At 40.1% G+C, this 19,492-nt stretch overlaps 1 protein-coding gene across 1 annotated transcript; it reads right to left on the bottom strand.

Moving 5' to 3' along the window:
* Positions 1–15,331: 15,331 nt before the first annotated feature.
* LOC144711853 (non-specific lipid transfer protein GPI-anchored 14-like) lies at positions 15,332–18,908 on the bottom strand. Its single transcript, XM_078585949.1, has 3 exons — positions 18,417–18,908; positions 16,531–16,620; positions 15,332–15,625 (listed from the first exon to the last, which is right to left on the bottom strand). The coding sequence occupies exons 1-3, from the start codon at positions 18,754–18,756 to the stop codon at positions 15,474–15,476; spliced, it is 582 nt and encodes a 193-aa protein (XP_078442075.1). The 5' UTR covers positions 18,757–18,908; the 3' UTR covers positions 15,332–15,473.
* Between the last annotated feature and the right edge of the window lie 584 nt (positions 18,909–19,492).

Below are 19,492 nucleotides of genomic sequence, written 5' to 3'. Positions count from 1 at the left end.
GTAAATATTGACCTAATTATTTATCAAATGTATCATTTAACTTGAAATTTAAGGAAATTCTTCTTTTAACCTAAAATCATGATAACATGCATTAAAAATTAATGTTTTTAAGCATTAAAAGCCCAAAAATATGATGAAAGTAGCAATTATTTAGCTCCTATTTGCATGTTATCAAGGGGAAATGAAATAAACCAAAATGGATTAAAATTAATTCACTAAGTGTTCATATCAGCTTGAGGGGAAGATATAATGTTATCAATGATTTCCTTGGATGAGCCTTGAAATGTTGTATCTCCTCATTCTTGCCTTGAAAAACATTTTTTGAAATCCTAGAGGATTTCCTCTCATTTTGTCTCACGTGAAGCCATGCTTTTGAGAGAGAAAGAGAATAAAAGGGAGAACACTCATGTCTGGCTTGCATAGATACCTAAAAATTGATGCTTTCCATATTTATTGTGAGGAATCTTTTTTATAAAACACCTAAAAATTTGAGTATATTTGCAAGCATCCAAAAATAGTATGTGTGTAACCCAGAAGGCTCATAATAAGGTAGTTAATAACTCTAGGGGACCAACTTATATGTTAGATAATCATGGATTGATTAACCCAATGGATATTTTAAGTTGGCACACTGTGGGGTGCCAAGCTACACCTCGTGCTTTTGAAGGTACAAAATAACATTATGTGCAGAGCTGAGGCCCATGTCATTATGCCCATTTTATCTGAGAATAATATTCTTTTAACCAACCTTCCTCTTATTTATCAACTTGAACATCTTCAAAAATACACACTAACACCCAATACCATTCTTAATTTTAGTGAATGGATCTGAGATAGATTCAATTCTTCTTCTCAACTCTTAGACCACCTCATCATAAGTCAAAGAGTAGTTATTTATTAGGTGGAGTGACCTGACTTCATTTTTAGCTATCTATCTGATATTTCAATCTTATTGTATTTCTATTCTACCAAATCTACATGGCCTTTGTGTGTATGCATGAACATGTTCAAGAGTTCAGTCATCAACCAATGAAGTAGTACTTGTGTTTGCGTCTGGAAATTTTCTTGTAATACTACTTCAGTCCCACTATATTTTAGTATTGTATATTTTTTCTAAGAATATAAACTTAATGGTAAAGCACTATTATTTTTCCTAAGGGTAGAAAGATTAATTTACATGTGTTTATTTTAGATTATATCTTAAATATACAAAACACAATTCATTATTTTAGCTTATTTGATTCATACCTCTTCGTATTTGCCGAACATTCCCCTACTTCATTAAACATAAAGTTAGATTTCTGTTCTTTCTATATTAAATATGGTGTAGCAGTTACAGATTTTTTAGGCACATGTTAAATTGATATGCCACTGTTTCAAACACATATCCCAAAATAAAAACTATTAAGTTTGAGAAGTTCATCATGGATCTCACCATGTCCTATAATGATTCATTTTCTCTTACCTGATGCACCATTGAATGATGGCGAGTTCAGATACCATTATCCCTCATAAATTGTGTTTGACTCAAGAATTCTCCTTTTTGATGTAATTCAAAAAGCTTTAATAAAAGTTAGAGGCTGTCTTTCTCTTGATTCTTAAGCTGCTTGAGTTTATGAAAAGCTTTAGACTGATTAATAAAGGTAAAAGTGAAAATAATGAACTAAGACTGAACACCTCTTAGTTTGGACAGAATATATCAGCTCCAATATGCTTGGCGTGCTCTCTTGTATCAGAGAATGGAGATTTAGGTCATCTATCCATAGTGAAAGATTCACAAGTCGCTTACAATTAAAATTTAGATACACCCAGTTATGTTCTTCTATTTGATTTCAATAATGTGATATTGACAACATGCCCAAGTCTACAATGCTATGATGAGGTTGTGTTAAATAATCATTTTCTATTTTAAAGAGAATATTTATTTTAAAATTATGACAAGAAAATCCAATCAGATAAAAATCATTGACTAAAGGTGCAAAATAAACAAATTTATTTGTGTTCATGATTGTCGAGGAATTTCTGATAATATAATAAATGTGTCAGTAAATGTAAATATCTAAATATTGAATGTAAACATCTAAATATTGGATTTATCATGTTATTAACTATAGTGATTTAAATATTTATGAATTTCATACTAATGCCTCTTTATGCACATTTTTGAAAAATTTTGATTAACCTTTCTTGACTTCTATATAAAAAGTTTTATTACTGAAGAATATTTTAAAGTATCATGTGTGCAAAAAATTAAAGGAAACAAATTGGATTATGATCAACGGTCTGGAGTTTTCCATGTGATTCATATTGTTATTTCTTTGGGCTATGGGGACAAATTCGAGAAACTTATGTTTTGGGCTTCAAAAGAGCATGAAATTCCGTATCTCTACATAATTCCTTATAAATTTTCATTTAATGAGGACATGAAATTCATATGAAAGATCATGATGAATTTAAATTCAAGATAAGAGAAAGGAGGAAATACAGAGGAGTGAAAATTGGATACTTTAGATCATGCCATATATATATATATGTATTTAAATTTTCTCCTCCTCTCTTTTCCTACCTCATTTTGGATGTGCTCAAGGACAAGGTTAACCAAGATCCCAATTGTTCAACATAGTTGTAAACAGTTTTTAAAAGTTTTCTTCTTCTTCTTCTCATCTTTTTGTTGTAGGAAAATGTCTGATCTTAAAAAATATATGGATTCAATATAAGGAAGAGGGAATTGGGAATTCAAGACAAGAGCATCGTGGGGGCATTTGGATTCAATTCATCTCCAATTCAATCTGGTTCCACACCCTCCTTCCACATCTCCAACAGTCAAAATCCTACTATTTTTAACGTTCAATCTGTGTAGCAGCAATTTTTGCACCTCAGCAATCTGATCCAACCTCTCCATTAGCATCCCAACCCAACTGCCTTTGGGTCGAGCATTCCTCTAAGCTCTAGACATAGTGCCTCTTACTCCATAGGATTTTTCCATGTGGTGGTGACTATTCAAGCCTACCATCTCGATAAGCTCACACATTGCATCCTCGTACTAACTCAAAAACATACCGCCGCCCATTGCATTGAGCATGCGCTGATCCGATGCTCCTAATCCATTATAAAGATCTATATAACTTCATGGTCAGAGATACAATGACTAGGACACTGCCGGGTGAGGTCCAGCATATGCTCCCAAGCCTCATATAAGATCTTCCTAGGCCCCTACGTGAACTCTCTAGTGAGCTTCCATAACACAATGGTCTTCCCTAGAGAATTGTATTTAGTTATGAAAATCATTTCCATCTCACCCCACGAGTTTAACTTATAGGCCAGGTTCCTAAACCATTCCTTAGTGTTGTCTTTGAGGGTGAATAGAAAGAGTTGCATCCCCACATTCTCGAGGGGTATAGTGCAAAGTAAAAGAACTCCGTCACATGTGTAAATTCCTAAACATACTTGTATGGGTCCTCCGATGGTAATCCCTGGAAGGACGATAAGAGACCAAGTATGTGCCATGCCATTTTGAGATTTGCTCGTGACCATCCTATAAGGTAATGGCCTCACATAGTCACTTGATATCGACTCACCTTCCTCCTCCTGCTCCTAGGATAGCCAAAATAAAAAAAATGATTATCTATTGACTCCGAGTGATAGTAGTTTGAGCTATTCATATGACAATCTGTTCCCCTTTGCAAAGTGCGGAACTGAGATGCTCCTAGTACCCCTAATTCACTATAACAATGATATATGTTAGAAAATCAATTAAAAAACTCACCCATAGGCAGACTTATTGTGTGATGGCATCCATTGTGTTGAATTCCCTGTAAACAATCGATATATCCAAATGGAAAGTTTCGCATAATATTAGAATGACATGTTGACTTCTTGATCACCATCTTCTCTAGATATCACGAATAGAATTTGGCGACTTCACCATAACTTTCACTGGAGAGCTCGGATCAAGCTGATTTTTGTTTCATTGGATTTGTAAGGCCTTAATACATTGGAATCGACTACAAAATTGTCTCACACATAGGCAGACTTATTGTGTGATGGCATCCATTGTGTCGTATTCCCTGTAAACAATCGATATATCCAAATGGAAAGTTTCACATAATATTAGAATGACATGTTGAGTTCTTGATCACCATCTTCTCGAGATATCATGAAGAGAATTTGGCGACTTCACCATAACTTTCACTGGAGAGCTCGGATCAAGCTGATTTTTGTTTCATTGGATTTGTAAGGTCTTAATACATTCAAATCGAAGGGATTGAAGTTCCAACGTAAGTTTTTTATTTCAAAATTTAAATCTTCGATATCTATTGATTTAGAGATAAAAAATATACCAAATTGGGGCTTCATCTGTTCGTCTTGACAAGGCGTCTACTCATACTAATTGTTTTGACGTTTCCTTTTAAAATGTCAGAAATTTTTATGTTTTAAATTGTTCTTACTGTGAAAATTCTACGGCCCACAATCCGATGCAGGCCGTAGAAGCTGAGCAATCTCCCAGCTGGCCCGCTGATGTGTCAAACACATCAGCAGGCCAGCAGAGCATAATTCTAGACATGGCTGACTCGCTGCCCCGCCCATCTGATGTGGCGGCGCCCACATCAGGCGAGCATCGCTTGGCAACGTCAGCCACGGGATTCGTCTAGGCCATCGAATACAACAGCCTGGACGAATCCAACAGCTCTCGTTTAATGAAAAAATAAAAAAAAACAAAAAAAACAAAAAAACATGCACCTTCTGCACCACTAACAACATTAAATGCTGTTAGGAGTGGAGCAGCCAATGGGCCCATCCTGACCGCCGTGACACCCACGTGCTGCGATCCCGACGGTCTGAATGATGAACCCATGGACCCCTGCCCCAACGGTCCAAAATTTGAGCCCTTGGCATTACATGCTAGCGGCTCATTAAATACAAATAATCCTCTCGGTCAACTCGAGAATGACGTGTCCGATCCTACGGTGCATGTCCACTCAAAGATCCACATAGATCAACCCTCAATCGTTCGATCGACCACATAGATCAACCTCTACTGACGGACCCGACAATGCATTAAAGGCGTTGTCGGGAGTTCAACTTACCGCCTCAGCTGCCATTTTTGAAATTTCTCTTTTAAATCCACCGTTGGATGCGAATGAACACATCCAAATGAACGACTGTCAAGGAGCCACGTTAGCTGCAAAGCCGATCGAACCCCTTGACTCGGCCAACCAGGGCTGAGTCAACTCGGCCGAGCCTAGCCGAGTCGACTCGGATGCTCTGGCCCATGTCGATAAGGTCGACCCGACCGATCCTGGGCGAGTCGACCTGATTGAATCGGCTGGGTTTGACCTGGCTGATTCTGGTCGGTCGACCCAGTTGACTTGATCGGGACCGAACCAGTTGACTCGGCTGAGCCTGACCAGTTTGACCTGGTCAACTCAGCCAGGGCTGATCTGATCGATCAGCTAAGTCTAACCGGGTCAACCCGATCGACTCTTCCGAGTCAGGTTGGGTCAACTCAATTGAGTTAGGCCAGGTCAACCTGGTCGACTCGGCTGACTCTGGCCAAGTCAACCCAGTCACTCTAGCCAAGTTAGGTCGAGCTGACTCGGTCGAGTCAGGCCGAGTCGACCTGGTTGACTTGGGCGAGTCAGCCCAAGTCTACCTGGCTAAGTTTGGCCAAGTACACTTGGTTGACTCATCCGACTCAAACCATGTTGATCTAGTCGCCCCGATCGAATCGACTCGGTTTAACCTCGTCGACATGATTGACCCCATCTGGATTGACTTGCTAAAATCAGCCGGCACAAACCAGGAAGCCCCGGTTGCATCGTGCAACCCCAAACCGGGTGAATCGGCTGACCCCGACCGAACTGACCTGGCCAAAACAACTGGGCTCGATGTGACAAAACTGGCCAACCCAAGTTGGGTCAACCCGTCTGCCCTGGCTGGGGACGACACGGCCAAATTAGCTTATCCTGAACAGTTTGACCCGCCAGACCTGGTTTGACACGACGCGGACGTACATGTTGCTCTTGAGATCGATTTAGTTGTCACCCCTGCTGATTTGGTCGAACATACGAGTGGACCAAGTCAGACTATGAGCGAATGAACTACACAGCCTGGGCCCACATATGCTAGAATAGGGAGGGACAGACATATAGACAGATCGAAACCATTAATGACATGGGCGGTGAGGATTGCTGGACCTACACAAATGACTACTACACAACCACTCCCAGAGTCTATACTTCCCCCTCATTATGATGACATAACCCCGATGCGAGGTTATACCGAATCTGTGGGAGTGTGCCTTGTTGCATTCACCAAAGAGGAGGTTATGAGAATGGCCGCACCATTCACCTACACCCTGATAGGGAGATTCACTACCAAGCGTCCCCTTATAAATGATATCACTCAGATATATCTAGCACCACGACACTTTCTCAGATCGGTGGTCATCGAAGCGCACAACCATCGGAGTGTCTATATCCACCTCCAACTGGAAGCCAATTTTTGAAAAGCTTGGAGCCTTACCACCCAGAATATTAACAGCTCCATCATGCATACGTACCGATGGACTGTAGAGCAGTCGAGCACCTCACGTGATCATGCCCCCATTCTGTCCTGGTGTGGATAGGCTTCTTGAGCGTACAACCCCATCTTTTCACGCCCACTGCCTTAGAGTCATTAGCCGGTGCTGTAGGAACATTTATATGTCTTGACAAAGACGTACATCTGTTTAGTCGCTCGGGATAGGCGCATGTTTATGTGGAGATCGACCTATTAGCCTCTATCCATCGCATGATTCTTATTAGGAATGGCGATGAGATGATTCACCAAACCATAGTGTATGAGAATCTCCCACCATTCTGTACACACTACATACTTTTGGGACACACAGTACACACGTGTCGCCAAAAGGTGACATAGGCTCAGCTCCCATGATGGAGTACCTCCCCCATTGCCCTACAATGATTATATAGTAGAGGCAAAAGCCATTACCCAAGGGTGCCACCCTAACCAGAGACCGTTGCCTATTGCACGGCCGACGCCCTCACCATAGGGAGTATCGAGTGGGGCGCCCTCCCTAGCGTAGGGCCCCGTGTTGGCCAAACCTATTTAGGTTTGACCTACTCCTACAAGGGCATAGTTGGTGAAGAAGGGTGCAGATAAGCACCCCAAACATAGGGCATAAGATGCCCATCTACTACCCACTTATCGGGCAAAAGGAAAGAGGTTCGGTCCCCTACACTGACCTCGAATGCCTTTGTACTTTTAGATGTAATAGATGGATTTGATACTCATGGCCGCTTTGGGGTTGGGGTGAGCTGTGTTAGTGCCCCACATGTTGCCCCAACTTCCCCTTCCTCAAGTCCCTCTTGACCTATATCTTTCTAGCCCTCCATATCACTCCCTACTCCACAACCGTCGCCTTGTCTTTTACCCGCATCTCCTATTACTTCTCCTCGATGAGTCCCGACGCTCTCCACCACACCTACCCCTCGCTGCCCATCTCCTAGCCAACATACGCCTCCCAATCAGCCCATCCCTTGCCATCCCCCCCACCCACCTTCCCACTCATCCCCACTCATCCGCCCCCACCCATCTTCCCACTCACCCCCACTCATCCTCCCCCACCCATCCTCCCACTCACCCCCACTCATCCTCCCCCACCCATCCTCCCACTCACCCCCACTCATCCGCCCCCACCCATCCTCCCACTCATCCCCACTCATTGGTCCACTCCCATCCTCCCACTCACCCCCACTCATTGGTCCACTCCCATCCTCCCACTCACCCCCACTCATTGGTCCACTCCCCACTCCCCCGACATACCACCTCCGTCACCCCCCCACCCCCCCCCCCCTCCTTTGTCTAACCCAACCACCAGACCCACAACCTGATGCCCATCCATCGCATATACCACTTGCTATGGAGGAATGCTTGAATGATCGTCAAGCCTCTCTCCCTAGTGATGACACATGTGGGGACACTAGTGGACTCGCTTCCATGATGAGGAGAATGACGATGCCTCCATATCTGAGGACTCAGATACGAACACCCCACCATCTCCCACTCTTGGACATCACTCATATACACCTCACACTCGTCGCAAATATAACACCTGATCGAGGGTGCACCACCAAAGTCGATAGTACTACGAGTCCTAGTTTCATTTGGAATTGTCGAGGGATAGGCAACCCTCTTACCCAGTCCCACCATAAACAAGCACAAACCAGGAATATTTGGGCTTATTGAACCAATGGCTACACCGGATAGCACTTACTCCATTATGAGGAAACTTAGAATGGATCACGTCTATTTCCACTCCTCGAATAAGCTCTGATTATTTTGGACACGAGACTATTCGTCGGAGCTCCTTGGCGTAGGGACACAATATGTCACCTTTGTCGTTCAGTCCTCCTCAATGCCTTATACACTCACGATAGTCTATGCCTCGCATAGATACCTCGAGAGAGAGGCCTTACGGAAGGAACTTGTCCATCATATACACACCCATCCATGTCTTGTTGATCTCTAGCGGTTTATAGTGTAGGGGATTTCAACTGCGTATGATCAGTCAGCGAATGCGAAGGAGGTCGACCGCCCAGGTCGAGATCCATGCAAGTGTTCAATGACTTTCTTCATCAGGCCTCACTAGTGGAACCCTCCATTATAGGCGAGAGATGGACGTGGTGCAATGAGCGCCAAGCAGACGCGCATATGTACGAGAAACTTTATCGTTGTTTTATTAATGGTACTACACTGGTACACTGCACAATCACGATTGAGCTCTTACCGAGACATTACTCGGACCACTCACAAATCCTCATTCTCCCATACTCGAATACTCGAGTCCGTCGTCCCCCATTCTGATTCCAAGATATGTGGTTGGATCATAAAGACTTTCATAATTTTGTGCACAGCTACTGTCATGGAACGATCTCTGCGTCGCCTATGGAGAATTTCCATTATAAACTACGGAACCTTAAATTCCACCTGAAATGGTGGAATCGACATGTATTCGGAGATGTGCACACACTAGTTGAAGCACTCAAAATGGAGCTAGCTGCTATTGAGAGACAGCTATAGGATGGTTGGACAGACGAAGCGGGGGAGCGACAACTTAGGCTACGCGAGAAGCTTGATGATGCAATGCGACGACATGATATTTTCTACCTCCAGAAATTGCGTATCCAATGGCTGCGAGAAGGTGATAGAAACACACATTTCTTCTACGCTTCCAATGGTCATTTGGATATGAGAAGGGATATTGCATAAGATAAGAGTTAGAGATAATGGAGAAATGGTGAGAGGAGAAGGTGATACATAATGATTACATATAATGAATATATGCATGAAATATGAAAGGATAGATGATAGTTGATAATAAGGGACAATAAGATGCAGATGAGGAAAAAAGTATATGAATGATAATCAGATAACAAGGAGGTTATATGTATATCAAAAAATCATTATATAAAATGAATGATGAAATAGATGGATGGATGAATGAATGATGGCGTAATGGGTTGGATCAAGCACGGGTAGTGTCATTGAATGGGTTTGGAGTGGTGAAATAGATGGATCTTAGCTAAAGTGGTGTTGAGACGATGATAACAAAGTTAATGCAAAAAATAACCTCACATTGTGTTGCTTCATCGTGAATCTCTCCACTTTGCTTTTGTCTTCAATCTTACCTCAACAAAACCTTGATGGATATCAAAACTACCTCTATCAGTAGACATGTAAAGGACTATTTCCAAGTAGTGTTGAGATGATGATTTACGAGATCTTGATACTCTCTGAATAGAACTGATGCACGGATGGAAAGAGGGGAAAATCAATAAACATGCCTCAAAATTTCATCCCAAAATATTTGGCATCATTAGACATGGCAGATTAAAAAATGGGTTGTATATATCCTCTCTCTGCCCCACCTAGCCACCACATCAGCTTAGGGTTCCACATCCTCATTTTCCCCATTCTCCATTCCACACCCTCAATTCAATTTCTCCATACACATAAGTTCCGCACTCTAGAATTAAATTCAATTTCTCAAACAACATTCATCACACATTTGTAAAAGGATAATATTTTATTAGTTATTTTTTATTCATCTGAAAAAGTCAACAATCATGGCCCCCCAAGTTGTCACAAAAGGCTTAGTCCCATGCGTACTCGTGGCGTGCATGAATTGAAAGGCTATTGGCCTACGATTAAAAGTGTGTGGACGTGGCAGGCTGTGATGTGTTAACACATTTAAATAATGATTTTTTTCCTTCTGATCAAAGAGGCATGTTCAACACTTTGATTCGTTGATTCAAAATGACATGAAAATATGGATCAATAATTGGTGAATCTTCAAAAACTTTTAGGAATAAACTTAGATTATAGTGGCGATGGCAAGAACAGAGAAATCTGTGGATTAAATATAGAACCAGGGATCACCCAATTTCAAGGTTTGATATCTGGTGATTGAAAATACTGATCAAGCTGAAAATTTTGGGGCAGCTTTGTCTTTCTCGAATTGGATCTATATGAACCCCAATCTTTGTAACAAAAATATTTGAAATCACTTCCTCCTAGAGAGGCTGAACGAAATAAAAGGATCCAAATGGAATGTAGGGATATAGGGTTAATCTCTTGACTTGCATTGTAATTATCTATTACATACATTAGTTACATCCATATCACCTTCTTAATCACTTCTATCTCACTAGGGTTATCAGTCATCTTATCCTACCACCACCATCTTGGATCTCAATTTCATCCTCATTTAATTTTAAACTCTAAATCCTCCATGCCATCACGTTCTTCTTCCTAATCATCTCATTCCAACATCATATTTTAACATATTCTCATATTATTCTCGCTTTCATTAACGCTTCATCTACACACTTCTGCATGCCTACCCATCCTATTCTTATTCATATTTTCCTCATTGAATAACAATTATTGCCCTCTCATCTAACTGTCTTCATTACATAACTATTATTCCCTCATCCTACCCTAAAGCATTCCTTCTCATCGTACTCAAATCACTATCTAGAGATAATTAAGTCCCTGAAATCTATTCCTTGTGGAAACAACCCGTACACTCATACACTATGAAGAATTATTATGTGAGTATCAGTTTATAAATTTTACATGAGTATGAAAATCAACGACATATTCAACCCTAAAATTTGAGTTTATCAAGTATCTATAAGTAATATATCCAGATGAATTGTTAACACAATTTATGAAAAATCTTCATTGATTACCCTATAATGAATATAATATAAGATTTAAATCAAAAAGGAGTTAGACATTACATTTTTAATGGGCTTAAAAATAAGCAAAATAAGTTTTAAAGCACAAGTATATTTTAGGGGTTCATATGGACTTTATAGAGTTTATATAATGTTATATAAGTCACAGTAAATGGGTAATAAATATCATTAAAAATAAGTTATATTATATTATATAATTTATTTATTATTTTCCAATTCAAGAAACAGTTAAAAATAATATTAGATAAAAGACATGTAATTGGATTTCATAATTTTTGGGATAAATATTAGATATAGCTATTTTCATTTATTTACTAAATGTTTAAAACATAAAAATTGCATTGTTGGCAACTAGCAGGATTGATCAATGGTGAATGTACCTGTTTAGTAGTAGAGAAGCAGAAAACATATTGTGGAGGGAAGAATGAAGAATTTTTAAGAGATATTAGGCATCATATTTTTTAAATAAGGGTCCTCGTTGTGGGTCTGTGTAAGTGGGGCCCAGCCCACTTACCCATCTCTCTCTCTCTCTCGCTCTCTCTCTCTCTCTCTCTCTTTCTCCTTTTATTGTATCGGGCCCGTAGTCACATCATGCCCTAACGCCCTTCTTTCTTCTCGAGTTAGTTTTCATTTATTCGAACAAGATTAATAAGCCAAAATTTGGGGATAAATATGTGATGCAAAATATTTCTAATTTTTCTTACGAAAACAAAGGAAGTAAATGACAATTTGAAGTTTATTTGTATAATCATAGGATTATAAATATTGTGCTGGATACAATTAACATAATAAAAACCAGTAAAAAATTAAAATTATTCAAAGAAATAATCCTAAACCTTATTATCCAAATTTCAAAGAAAATGTTAAGGTTATATGAAAATTTTCAGTAGGAATTACAAGTTTATACTAATTAAAATACCGTAGCCAACAATTTGGTAGTGCCAGGTGAAGGCGAATGGTGGTGGGCATGTGGTTTGTGCGAAGTGAGTGAAAGATTGACGGGTATAATGATGCAACACAAATTGAGGTTAATTTTGTCATTTAAGGCTTGTAGCTTTGGTAAATAAATTATTTAGTAAATAAATTATTTTTAACTGTTTCTTAAAAATTCTTCATTCTTCCCTCCACAATATGTTTTCTGCTTCTCTACTACTAAACAGGTACATTCACCATTGATCAATCCTGCTAGTTGCCAACAATGCAATTTTTATGTTTTAAACATTTAGTAAATAAATGAAAATAGCTATATCTAATATTTATCCCAAAAATTATGAAATCCAATTACATGTCTTTTATCTAATATTATTTTTAACTGTTTCTTGAATTGGAAAATAATAAATAAATTATGGGTTTTTAACATATGTCTCGCCTTTATTTGATGTGGCTCTTAAAAATAACACAAATGAGCTCCAAAAATGGTAGTCTTATGTATTGGGCTTCTTTTATGGTCAAACCTATGGCTTGGGTTTCCTCTTCTGGGCCAGTTTGTGGATTATGTTCTCTTTTTTGCCTTCTGTAATCCACAACTCGGCAATTAATTTACCTAAGTATTGTCTTCCAAATAAAACTCTAAGAAATAAGAAAATTCAGTTCACTCTAAAAGTCAAGAAAGATTAGTCCCATAAATAAATGAAATGTATATTAATTCAATGTTCTGTCATTTTAACTCAACGGAAAAAAATGAAAATAAATTGTAAAATCAAGAGTAAAACATATTTTTGGGGACTTAATTTGATGCTGGATTTTTAAGATAAACATATATGTAATCAACTAACCAACTATATGTCAAATTAGATGCAAGTAGTTTGAAAAGCTCAAAAACCTAAACATAGTCTTAAGATCTTTGAAGTGAGTGTACATCCTTGGGAATGATGCTCTTGGTGATTCAATACTTGATGTCGCTCCTAGAATATGGTAATCAGAAGTGAGACGTTCACTATTGTAGAGTGTCAGACCATTATTTTAGTTCTATTGTCTTCCAAGCCTAATGTTTAAAAATGTTAGGTTCATGAAGGAGAGTTCAACTTCCGTGTGTTCATTGACTTACCATATAATTTTTGATTATTTGAATTGTAAAAGTTAGAGGCTTCAGCTTTTGGGACTTCATTTTCTCTTGAGTTAGAGTGGGCCTTCTTTATCTGGAATTTAACCCAGTACTTGTAACACTTTATTTATTTCAGGGGCTTTTTTATTCTTATGTGAAAGATCTCCGTCTTTTGCATCTTTAGGGCCAATACTTGCTGAAAATTGATGGAGATTAGTTTTTTGTGCTTCAAGAAAAGGTGAACTTGTAACACATTTGTCAGACTTGGAATGAGTCAAACATAAATATCTAGATATGACCAATCATACAAGCGATCTTCAGGCCTTCCTCTAGAAACGAGTAAGTCAGACTAGGTTAGTTGTGATCACCATTTGGAGGGTGAACAAATATCATATAATTGGCATTAGTCCAAAATAAAAGATTGATATTTATCAACTATCATTTATCTTCTAATGGGGAAATATGCGTCTAGCAGGTTTATTTATAGCCAACAGTCATATCATTGGCACTAAGCCTCTAAGATAGTTGTTCAGTCAACCTACCTTTCATTTATAGCCAACAGTCATATTCCTTTGTGTAATAGGATTGGTATTTATGAAAGGCCTCCGAGGTCCTGAAATTCAAGAAACTAAGGTATCCAAAGTGATGTCTTTTTCATTATAATTAATAATTATTCAGGCTCATTTAAACCGTTAGTTGCATTCTTATATCCTTATGTCTTTTTCCATTTGAATTATTAATGATTCTCTATCGGTGTCACTTTACATAGTGGATAAAAAAAGGCACATAGTAATATAAATTCTGTCATCTCTCCCACGGCCTTTAATTACTTTAAGGGTGTGCCTCTACTTCAGCCTGAGTTGCATTAATTTATATTTACTACCCACTGACTTATCTGACGTCCAACATCAATTTGCATAAACTTCTCTGCATGAAAGGTCAGCAAGAAGTGACGGACCTAAGTTAGATGAAACGAAAAGAGGTGCATTAATGGAAATTTAATGACATTCTGTCCATCACGCCTACCACAATATTTGACCTGGCAAATATTACAAAGTTTAGTATTGAATGCCAACCAGCCCTTTTTACGGATCAACCTATTCTGCATTTAATATTGTCTAGTGATAGGCCCCCTTAAAAGTGGCTAAGAGAAGTTATGAAGGCAAGGGAAAGTATAGAGACATTGGTGAATAAGATAATATATACTAACTGCATATATTAGACCAAAATGTTATATAATGGGTACGTTGGCTAAAGAACAATATAGACATAATCTTTAGAGGGAAATATTTCATACTACGGCCACAAAACAGTGACATCTCTAGACAATCATTCCTAGATAAAGACATGCAAGGAGATAAGAATACATTCAAAGAGTGAGATATATAGAATTAGAATCGAATATGGTTAAAAAATATCCCATGGGAAATTTAAAGAAAGGCATTAATACAAAGCGTAGTGCTAAAGAAACCAACCAACAGGGAAAAGTAAACGTTAACAATGCTTAGTTGACATATGAGAACGACAGGTGACGTGTTGTAATGTCAATAGCTGTTTGAGAGATCCTGTGGGCAATTGTGGGTCATAAACAGTATAAAAAACTATACAGAGATTAAAGATGACTCTAATACAGATCGATATGAGTTGACATATCACAGGGGAGACAAATTGAACAAGAAAAAGAAAAGGCACAATCCGTTAGTTGACAGTTGAGACGGAAGGGAACATAAATAAATCTATTTCAAGCAAAAAAAATTAGATATGAATAGTAGTTTGAGAGATCTTGTTGGCTATTATAGATTGTATACAGTATAATGAAAATTACGATTGTTATCAATTTTTTAATAGACATTTTATAATAAAACTCAAGATTTATTAAAACAGTGGAGATGGAAGGGGGCACAAATAAGTCCATCCCAAGCAAATAGACAAATGACAAGATTGACTATTAGACAAGTATGAGAGATTCTATTGGCAATTATACATCAGATACAGAATGACAAATCATATAGAGATTAGAGAACACAAAAACGTAGATTGATATCAGTTTTAAAGATATCTTATGATAAACAAACTAGCAAGGAAAAAAAAACACAAACAGTGCTTAGACAGCGAAGATAGATGGGGCCACAAACAAGTCTATCTCAAGCAAAAAGACTAAGCTAGGTGAGCAGGAGAGCTGCAAAGGAGAAGATCCAGACAACAGTTGCCGTAAATTGCTGAATTATAATGTCGGCGGCGCCACTGGTCTTCGGCTGATCGCCCACACTGGTACCGCCGCTGGGCAGAGTGCTGCTGCTCGGTACGCCAGACTCTGGATCGAGGGAGGGTAGTAAGGTTCAGACACTGATAACCAGCAACGGAATAGAACTGTCGGAAAATAGTTCGTAATCTTAGTTATAGTGCAGGGACACGGACGGAACAATTTTTTTGTGCTGGGACGAAAATTCGTCCGGGGGACCACCGGACGGGATGGTTCTCGTCCCGTGGGACGAAAAAACCACCCGTCCGGAGGTCTTGGACGATGGACGGACGAATCTGGGCGGAAAACCACCGGATTCACATCCGACGGTTGAGATGTTGCCACGTGCCCTCACAATGACAATTTGCATAAAAGTCCCTGTATTTTAACATACGTGCAAATGGATGCCACTCAGAAATAATGGTACATAAGTCCCTTTGCGTCCTAGCTCCTCAGTAATTCCCTAGAAAACTTGACAAAATCTATATTAATATATTAGAAATATAAAATGGATTTTTTTCATCCGGGACATATTTTGGGACGAAAATTCACCCCGGGAGGGCTGGATGGGACAAAAAGACTTCCCGGTATGGCTGGACGGAACAGTTTTTTTATCGTTGGACGAAAACCGACCCCTCGTTCGTCCCTGAACTTACTCTGGATGTCGGACGGGACGAAATTCGTCCCGTCCTGTCCATCGTCCACGTCGGGGACAATCCGGAACTATAATCTTAATATAATCTTCCCAGGTGAGCGTACTGATCGCATGACGGTAACCAATGACGGTAAAGGTCATATCGACATAACGGCAGGACACTGCATTATCAGTCCTGCATTCCATTGCATCCCTTCCCGGGGGCAGGTAATTAAACTAAATTTACAACCATCCTCCGTCTCTTAAGTCATCCATTCCGTCTCTACGCAGTATATAAGAGTACGAATCAGGGACGGATGATGATAAGGAGATGAGATCTTACGAATGCCAGTGGAGTTGGTGCCATTGTTGGAGCCTCCAAGCTGATTAAATACCTGAGCGTCCTTTGAATTGGGATCCATATGAAGAAGGGCTGCAATGAATGCAAATTCTGGAAGTTATTATCTCGTTTTAAGAATTCAGATGTGACAATATTACACTGGGGGGTGTTTTTTTTCTATGTTCTTTGATACCCACCACATGAATTGAGCTAATATGAGCGTTGACGAGTAGGAGGAGATTTAAATGAACTTAACTAAAAAATAATACTGGAGCGCTGCAATAAATGCACGTTCATGTCACAGATCTTTCTGTTTATTATTCAAGAGAGATAACGTCATAGATCACCCTGAAAGGTAAGTTCTTGATGGTCTTTCATCCATTTCAAATACAGTTGGATGGACATATCGACATAAAGTTGATAAAAAAAATCAAGTGCGAGAGAGACAAGCACTCAAGAGTAAATATCAATTCAAAAAACTTTTTGGGAAGCTCCAATAAATGCAGGTTTACGTAAGCAGATTATGTCACAGATATCTTACTCCACTACTCCAGAGAAGGTAACATCACACTTCATAGTATGTTCTTGATGCTCTTTAATAATGGAATAAAATTGTGAGATCAGATCGAGAATGAAAAATTTTCCATTAGTATGGTGAAGAAAAATCTTTAGAAGCCATTGGTTCATTAGTATATTATTGTTAATATTTAGAGAGAGAATAATATCATAAATGGTCCCAAATATGCGCCTTCCTACCAAGAGAGAGAGATATTCATAGATATATCGATTCGAGGAAAGAAAAGAAGCAAACAGAGTCGAAAACAGAGATCCGAAGAATACGGAGAAAGGAAATAGAGACGACGACAGAAATAGATTGAGATACTGAGAGATAGAAAAAGGGGGGGGAGAGAGAGAGAGACAGACTGAGTGACAGGGAGAGATCCGAAGAGAAAGAAGGAAAGAGAGACACAACAGAGAGAGAGAGAGAGAGAGAGAGAGAGAGAGAGAGAGAGAGAACGAGAGTGATACGAAGAGAATGAAAGAAGGAAAGAGAGACACAACAGAGAGAGAGAGAGAGAGAGAGAGAGAGAGAGAGAGAGAGAGAGAGAGAGAGAGAGAGAGAGAGAGAGAGAGAGAGAGAGAGAGAGAGAGAGAGAGAGAGAGAGAGAGAGAGAGAGAGAGAGAACGAGAGTGATACGAAGAGAATGAAAGAAGGAAAGAGAGACACAACATAGAGAGAGAGAGAGTGATACGAAGAGAAAGAAGGAAAGAGAGACAAAGACAGCGAGAGAGAGAGAGAAGAGAGACAAAGACAGCCAGAGAGAAAGAAGAAGACAGATAAGAAGAGAAAGAAAGAAGAAAAGCGAGACAAAGACATCCAGAGAGAGATACGAAGAGAAAGGAAGAATAGAAGAGAGACAAAGACAGCCCCAGAGAGAAAGAGGAAAAGAGAGACAAAGACAGAGCTAGAGAGAGAGACAAAGCCGGAGGTAGAGAGAGAGATATATGAAGAGAACGAAAGAAGAAAAGAGAGACAAAGCCGGAGGTAGAGAGAGAGATATATGAAGAGAACGAAAGAAGAAAAGAGAGACAAAGACGGAGGTAGAGAGAGAGATATATGAAGAGAACGAAAGAAGAAAAGAGAGACAAAGACGGAGGTAGAGAGAGAGATATACGAAGAGAACGAAAGAAGAAAAGAGAGATAAAGACGGAGGTAGAGAGAGAGATATACGAAGAGAACGGAAGAAGTAAAAGAGAGACAAAGACGGAGGTAGAGAAAGAGAGACAAAGACAGCCAGAGAGAGAGAGAGAGAGAGAGAGAGAGAGAGAGAGAGAGAGAGAGAGAGAGAGAGAGAGAGAGAGAGAGAGAGAGAAGAGAGAGAGAGTACCGGGGCAGTGGGAGATGTTGGCGTGGACGTTGCAAGTGGCGGGGAGGGACATGGACTTGGCGGCGTCGATCTTGAAGCCGAGCTGGGGGTCGTTGCGGTCTTTGATGAGAATGCAGAGGCACTTGGGGCTGGTCTTCATCACCTCTCGCAGCCCGTTGCAGCAGTCCTCGTTGGGCTTGTCGCCCGTCCCCGTCACGTAGCTCAGGCACGCCGACATGCCCACCAACGCGTTCTCGCACTCCTTCTCGTCCGTGGAGAAGTCCCCTCTCGCCCTCCCCATGCTCATCAACAACACCACCATCACCATCGCTACTAGCGCTATCATTCTCACTACCTCCATCTTCTTCCTCTTCCTCTTGCTCTCGATCTCTATGGTGTCTTCGTCTCTGTCCCTTAAATGGGCTCCTCTCCTCTCTCTCTCTCTCTCTCTCTCTCTCTCTAGCTCCCACTGCTTCTCTCTCTCTTTCTATCTCCCTCTGTAACAGCGGCTCTGTTTGTCTGTCTCTCTCTTTCTCTCCACCTCCGCCTGTTTTTCTCTCTCTCTAGCCCCCTCACTCTCTGTATCTCACTCTAGTTCTCTGTCTCTAGCTCCCCCACTCTCTGTGCCTCACTCTATTTCTCTCTCTCTAGCCCCCCACTCTCTGTGTCTCACTCTATTTCTCTCTCTCTAGCTGCCCACTCTCTGTGTCTACCTCTGTATCTCTCTCTACTTCCCTATGTCTCTCTCTATCTCTATCAGGCTATCCCTCTGTATATCTCTCTCTACTTCCCTCTGTCTCTCTCTATCTCTATCAGGCTATCTCTCTCTACTTCCCTCTGTCTCTCTATCTCTATCAGACTATCTCACCTCTGTATCCCTCTCTCTACATCCCTCGGCCTCTCTATCTCTATCAGACTATCTCACCTCCGTATCCCTCTCTCTACATCCCTCGGCCTCTCTATCTCTATCAGACTATCTCACCTCCGTACCCCTCTCTCTACATCCCTCTGCCTCTCTACATCTATCAGACTATGCCACCTCTGTACCACTCTCTCTTCATCCCTCTGTCTCTCTATCTCTATCAGTCCATCTCACT

Source organism: Wolffia australiana, chromosome 14 (assembly GCF_029677425.1).
Source record: "Wolffia australiana isolate 7733 chromosome 14, ASM2967742v1".
Lineage (NCBI taxonomy): Eukaryota > Viridiplantae > Streptophyta > Magnoliopsida > Alismatales > Araceae > Wolffia > Wolffia australiana.
Note: the sequence above shows the minus strand (reverse complement) of the source record. Positions and strands in the feature narration are given on the sequence as shown.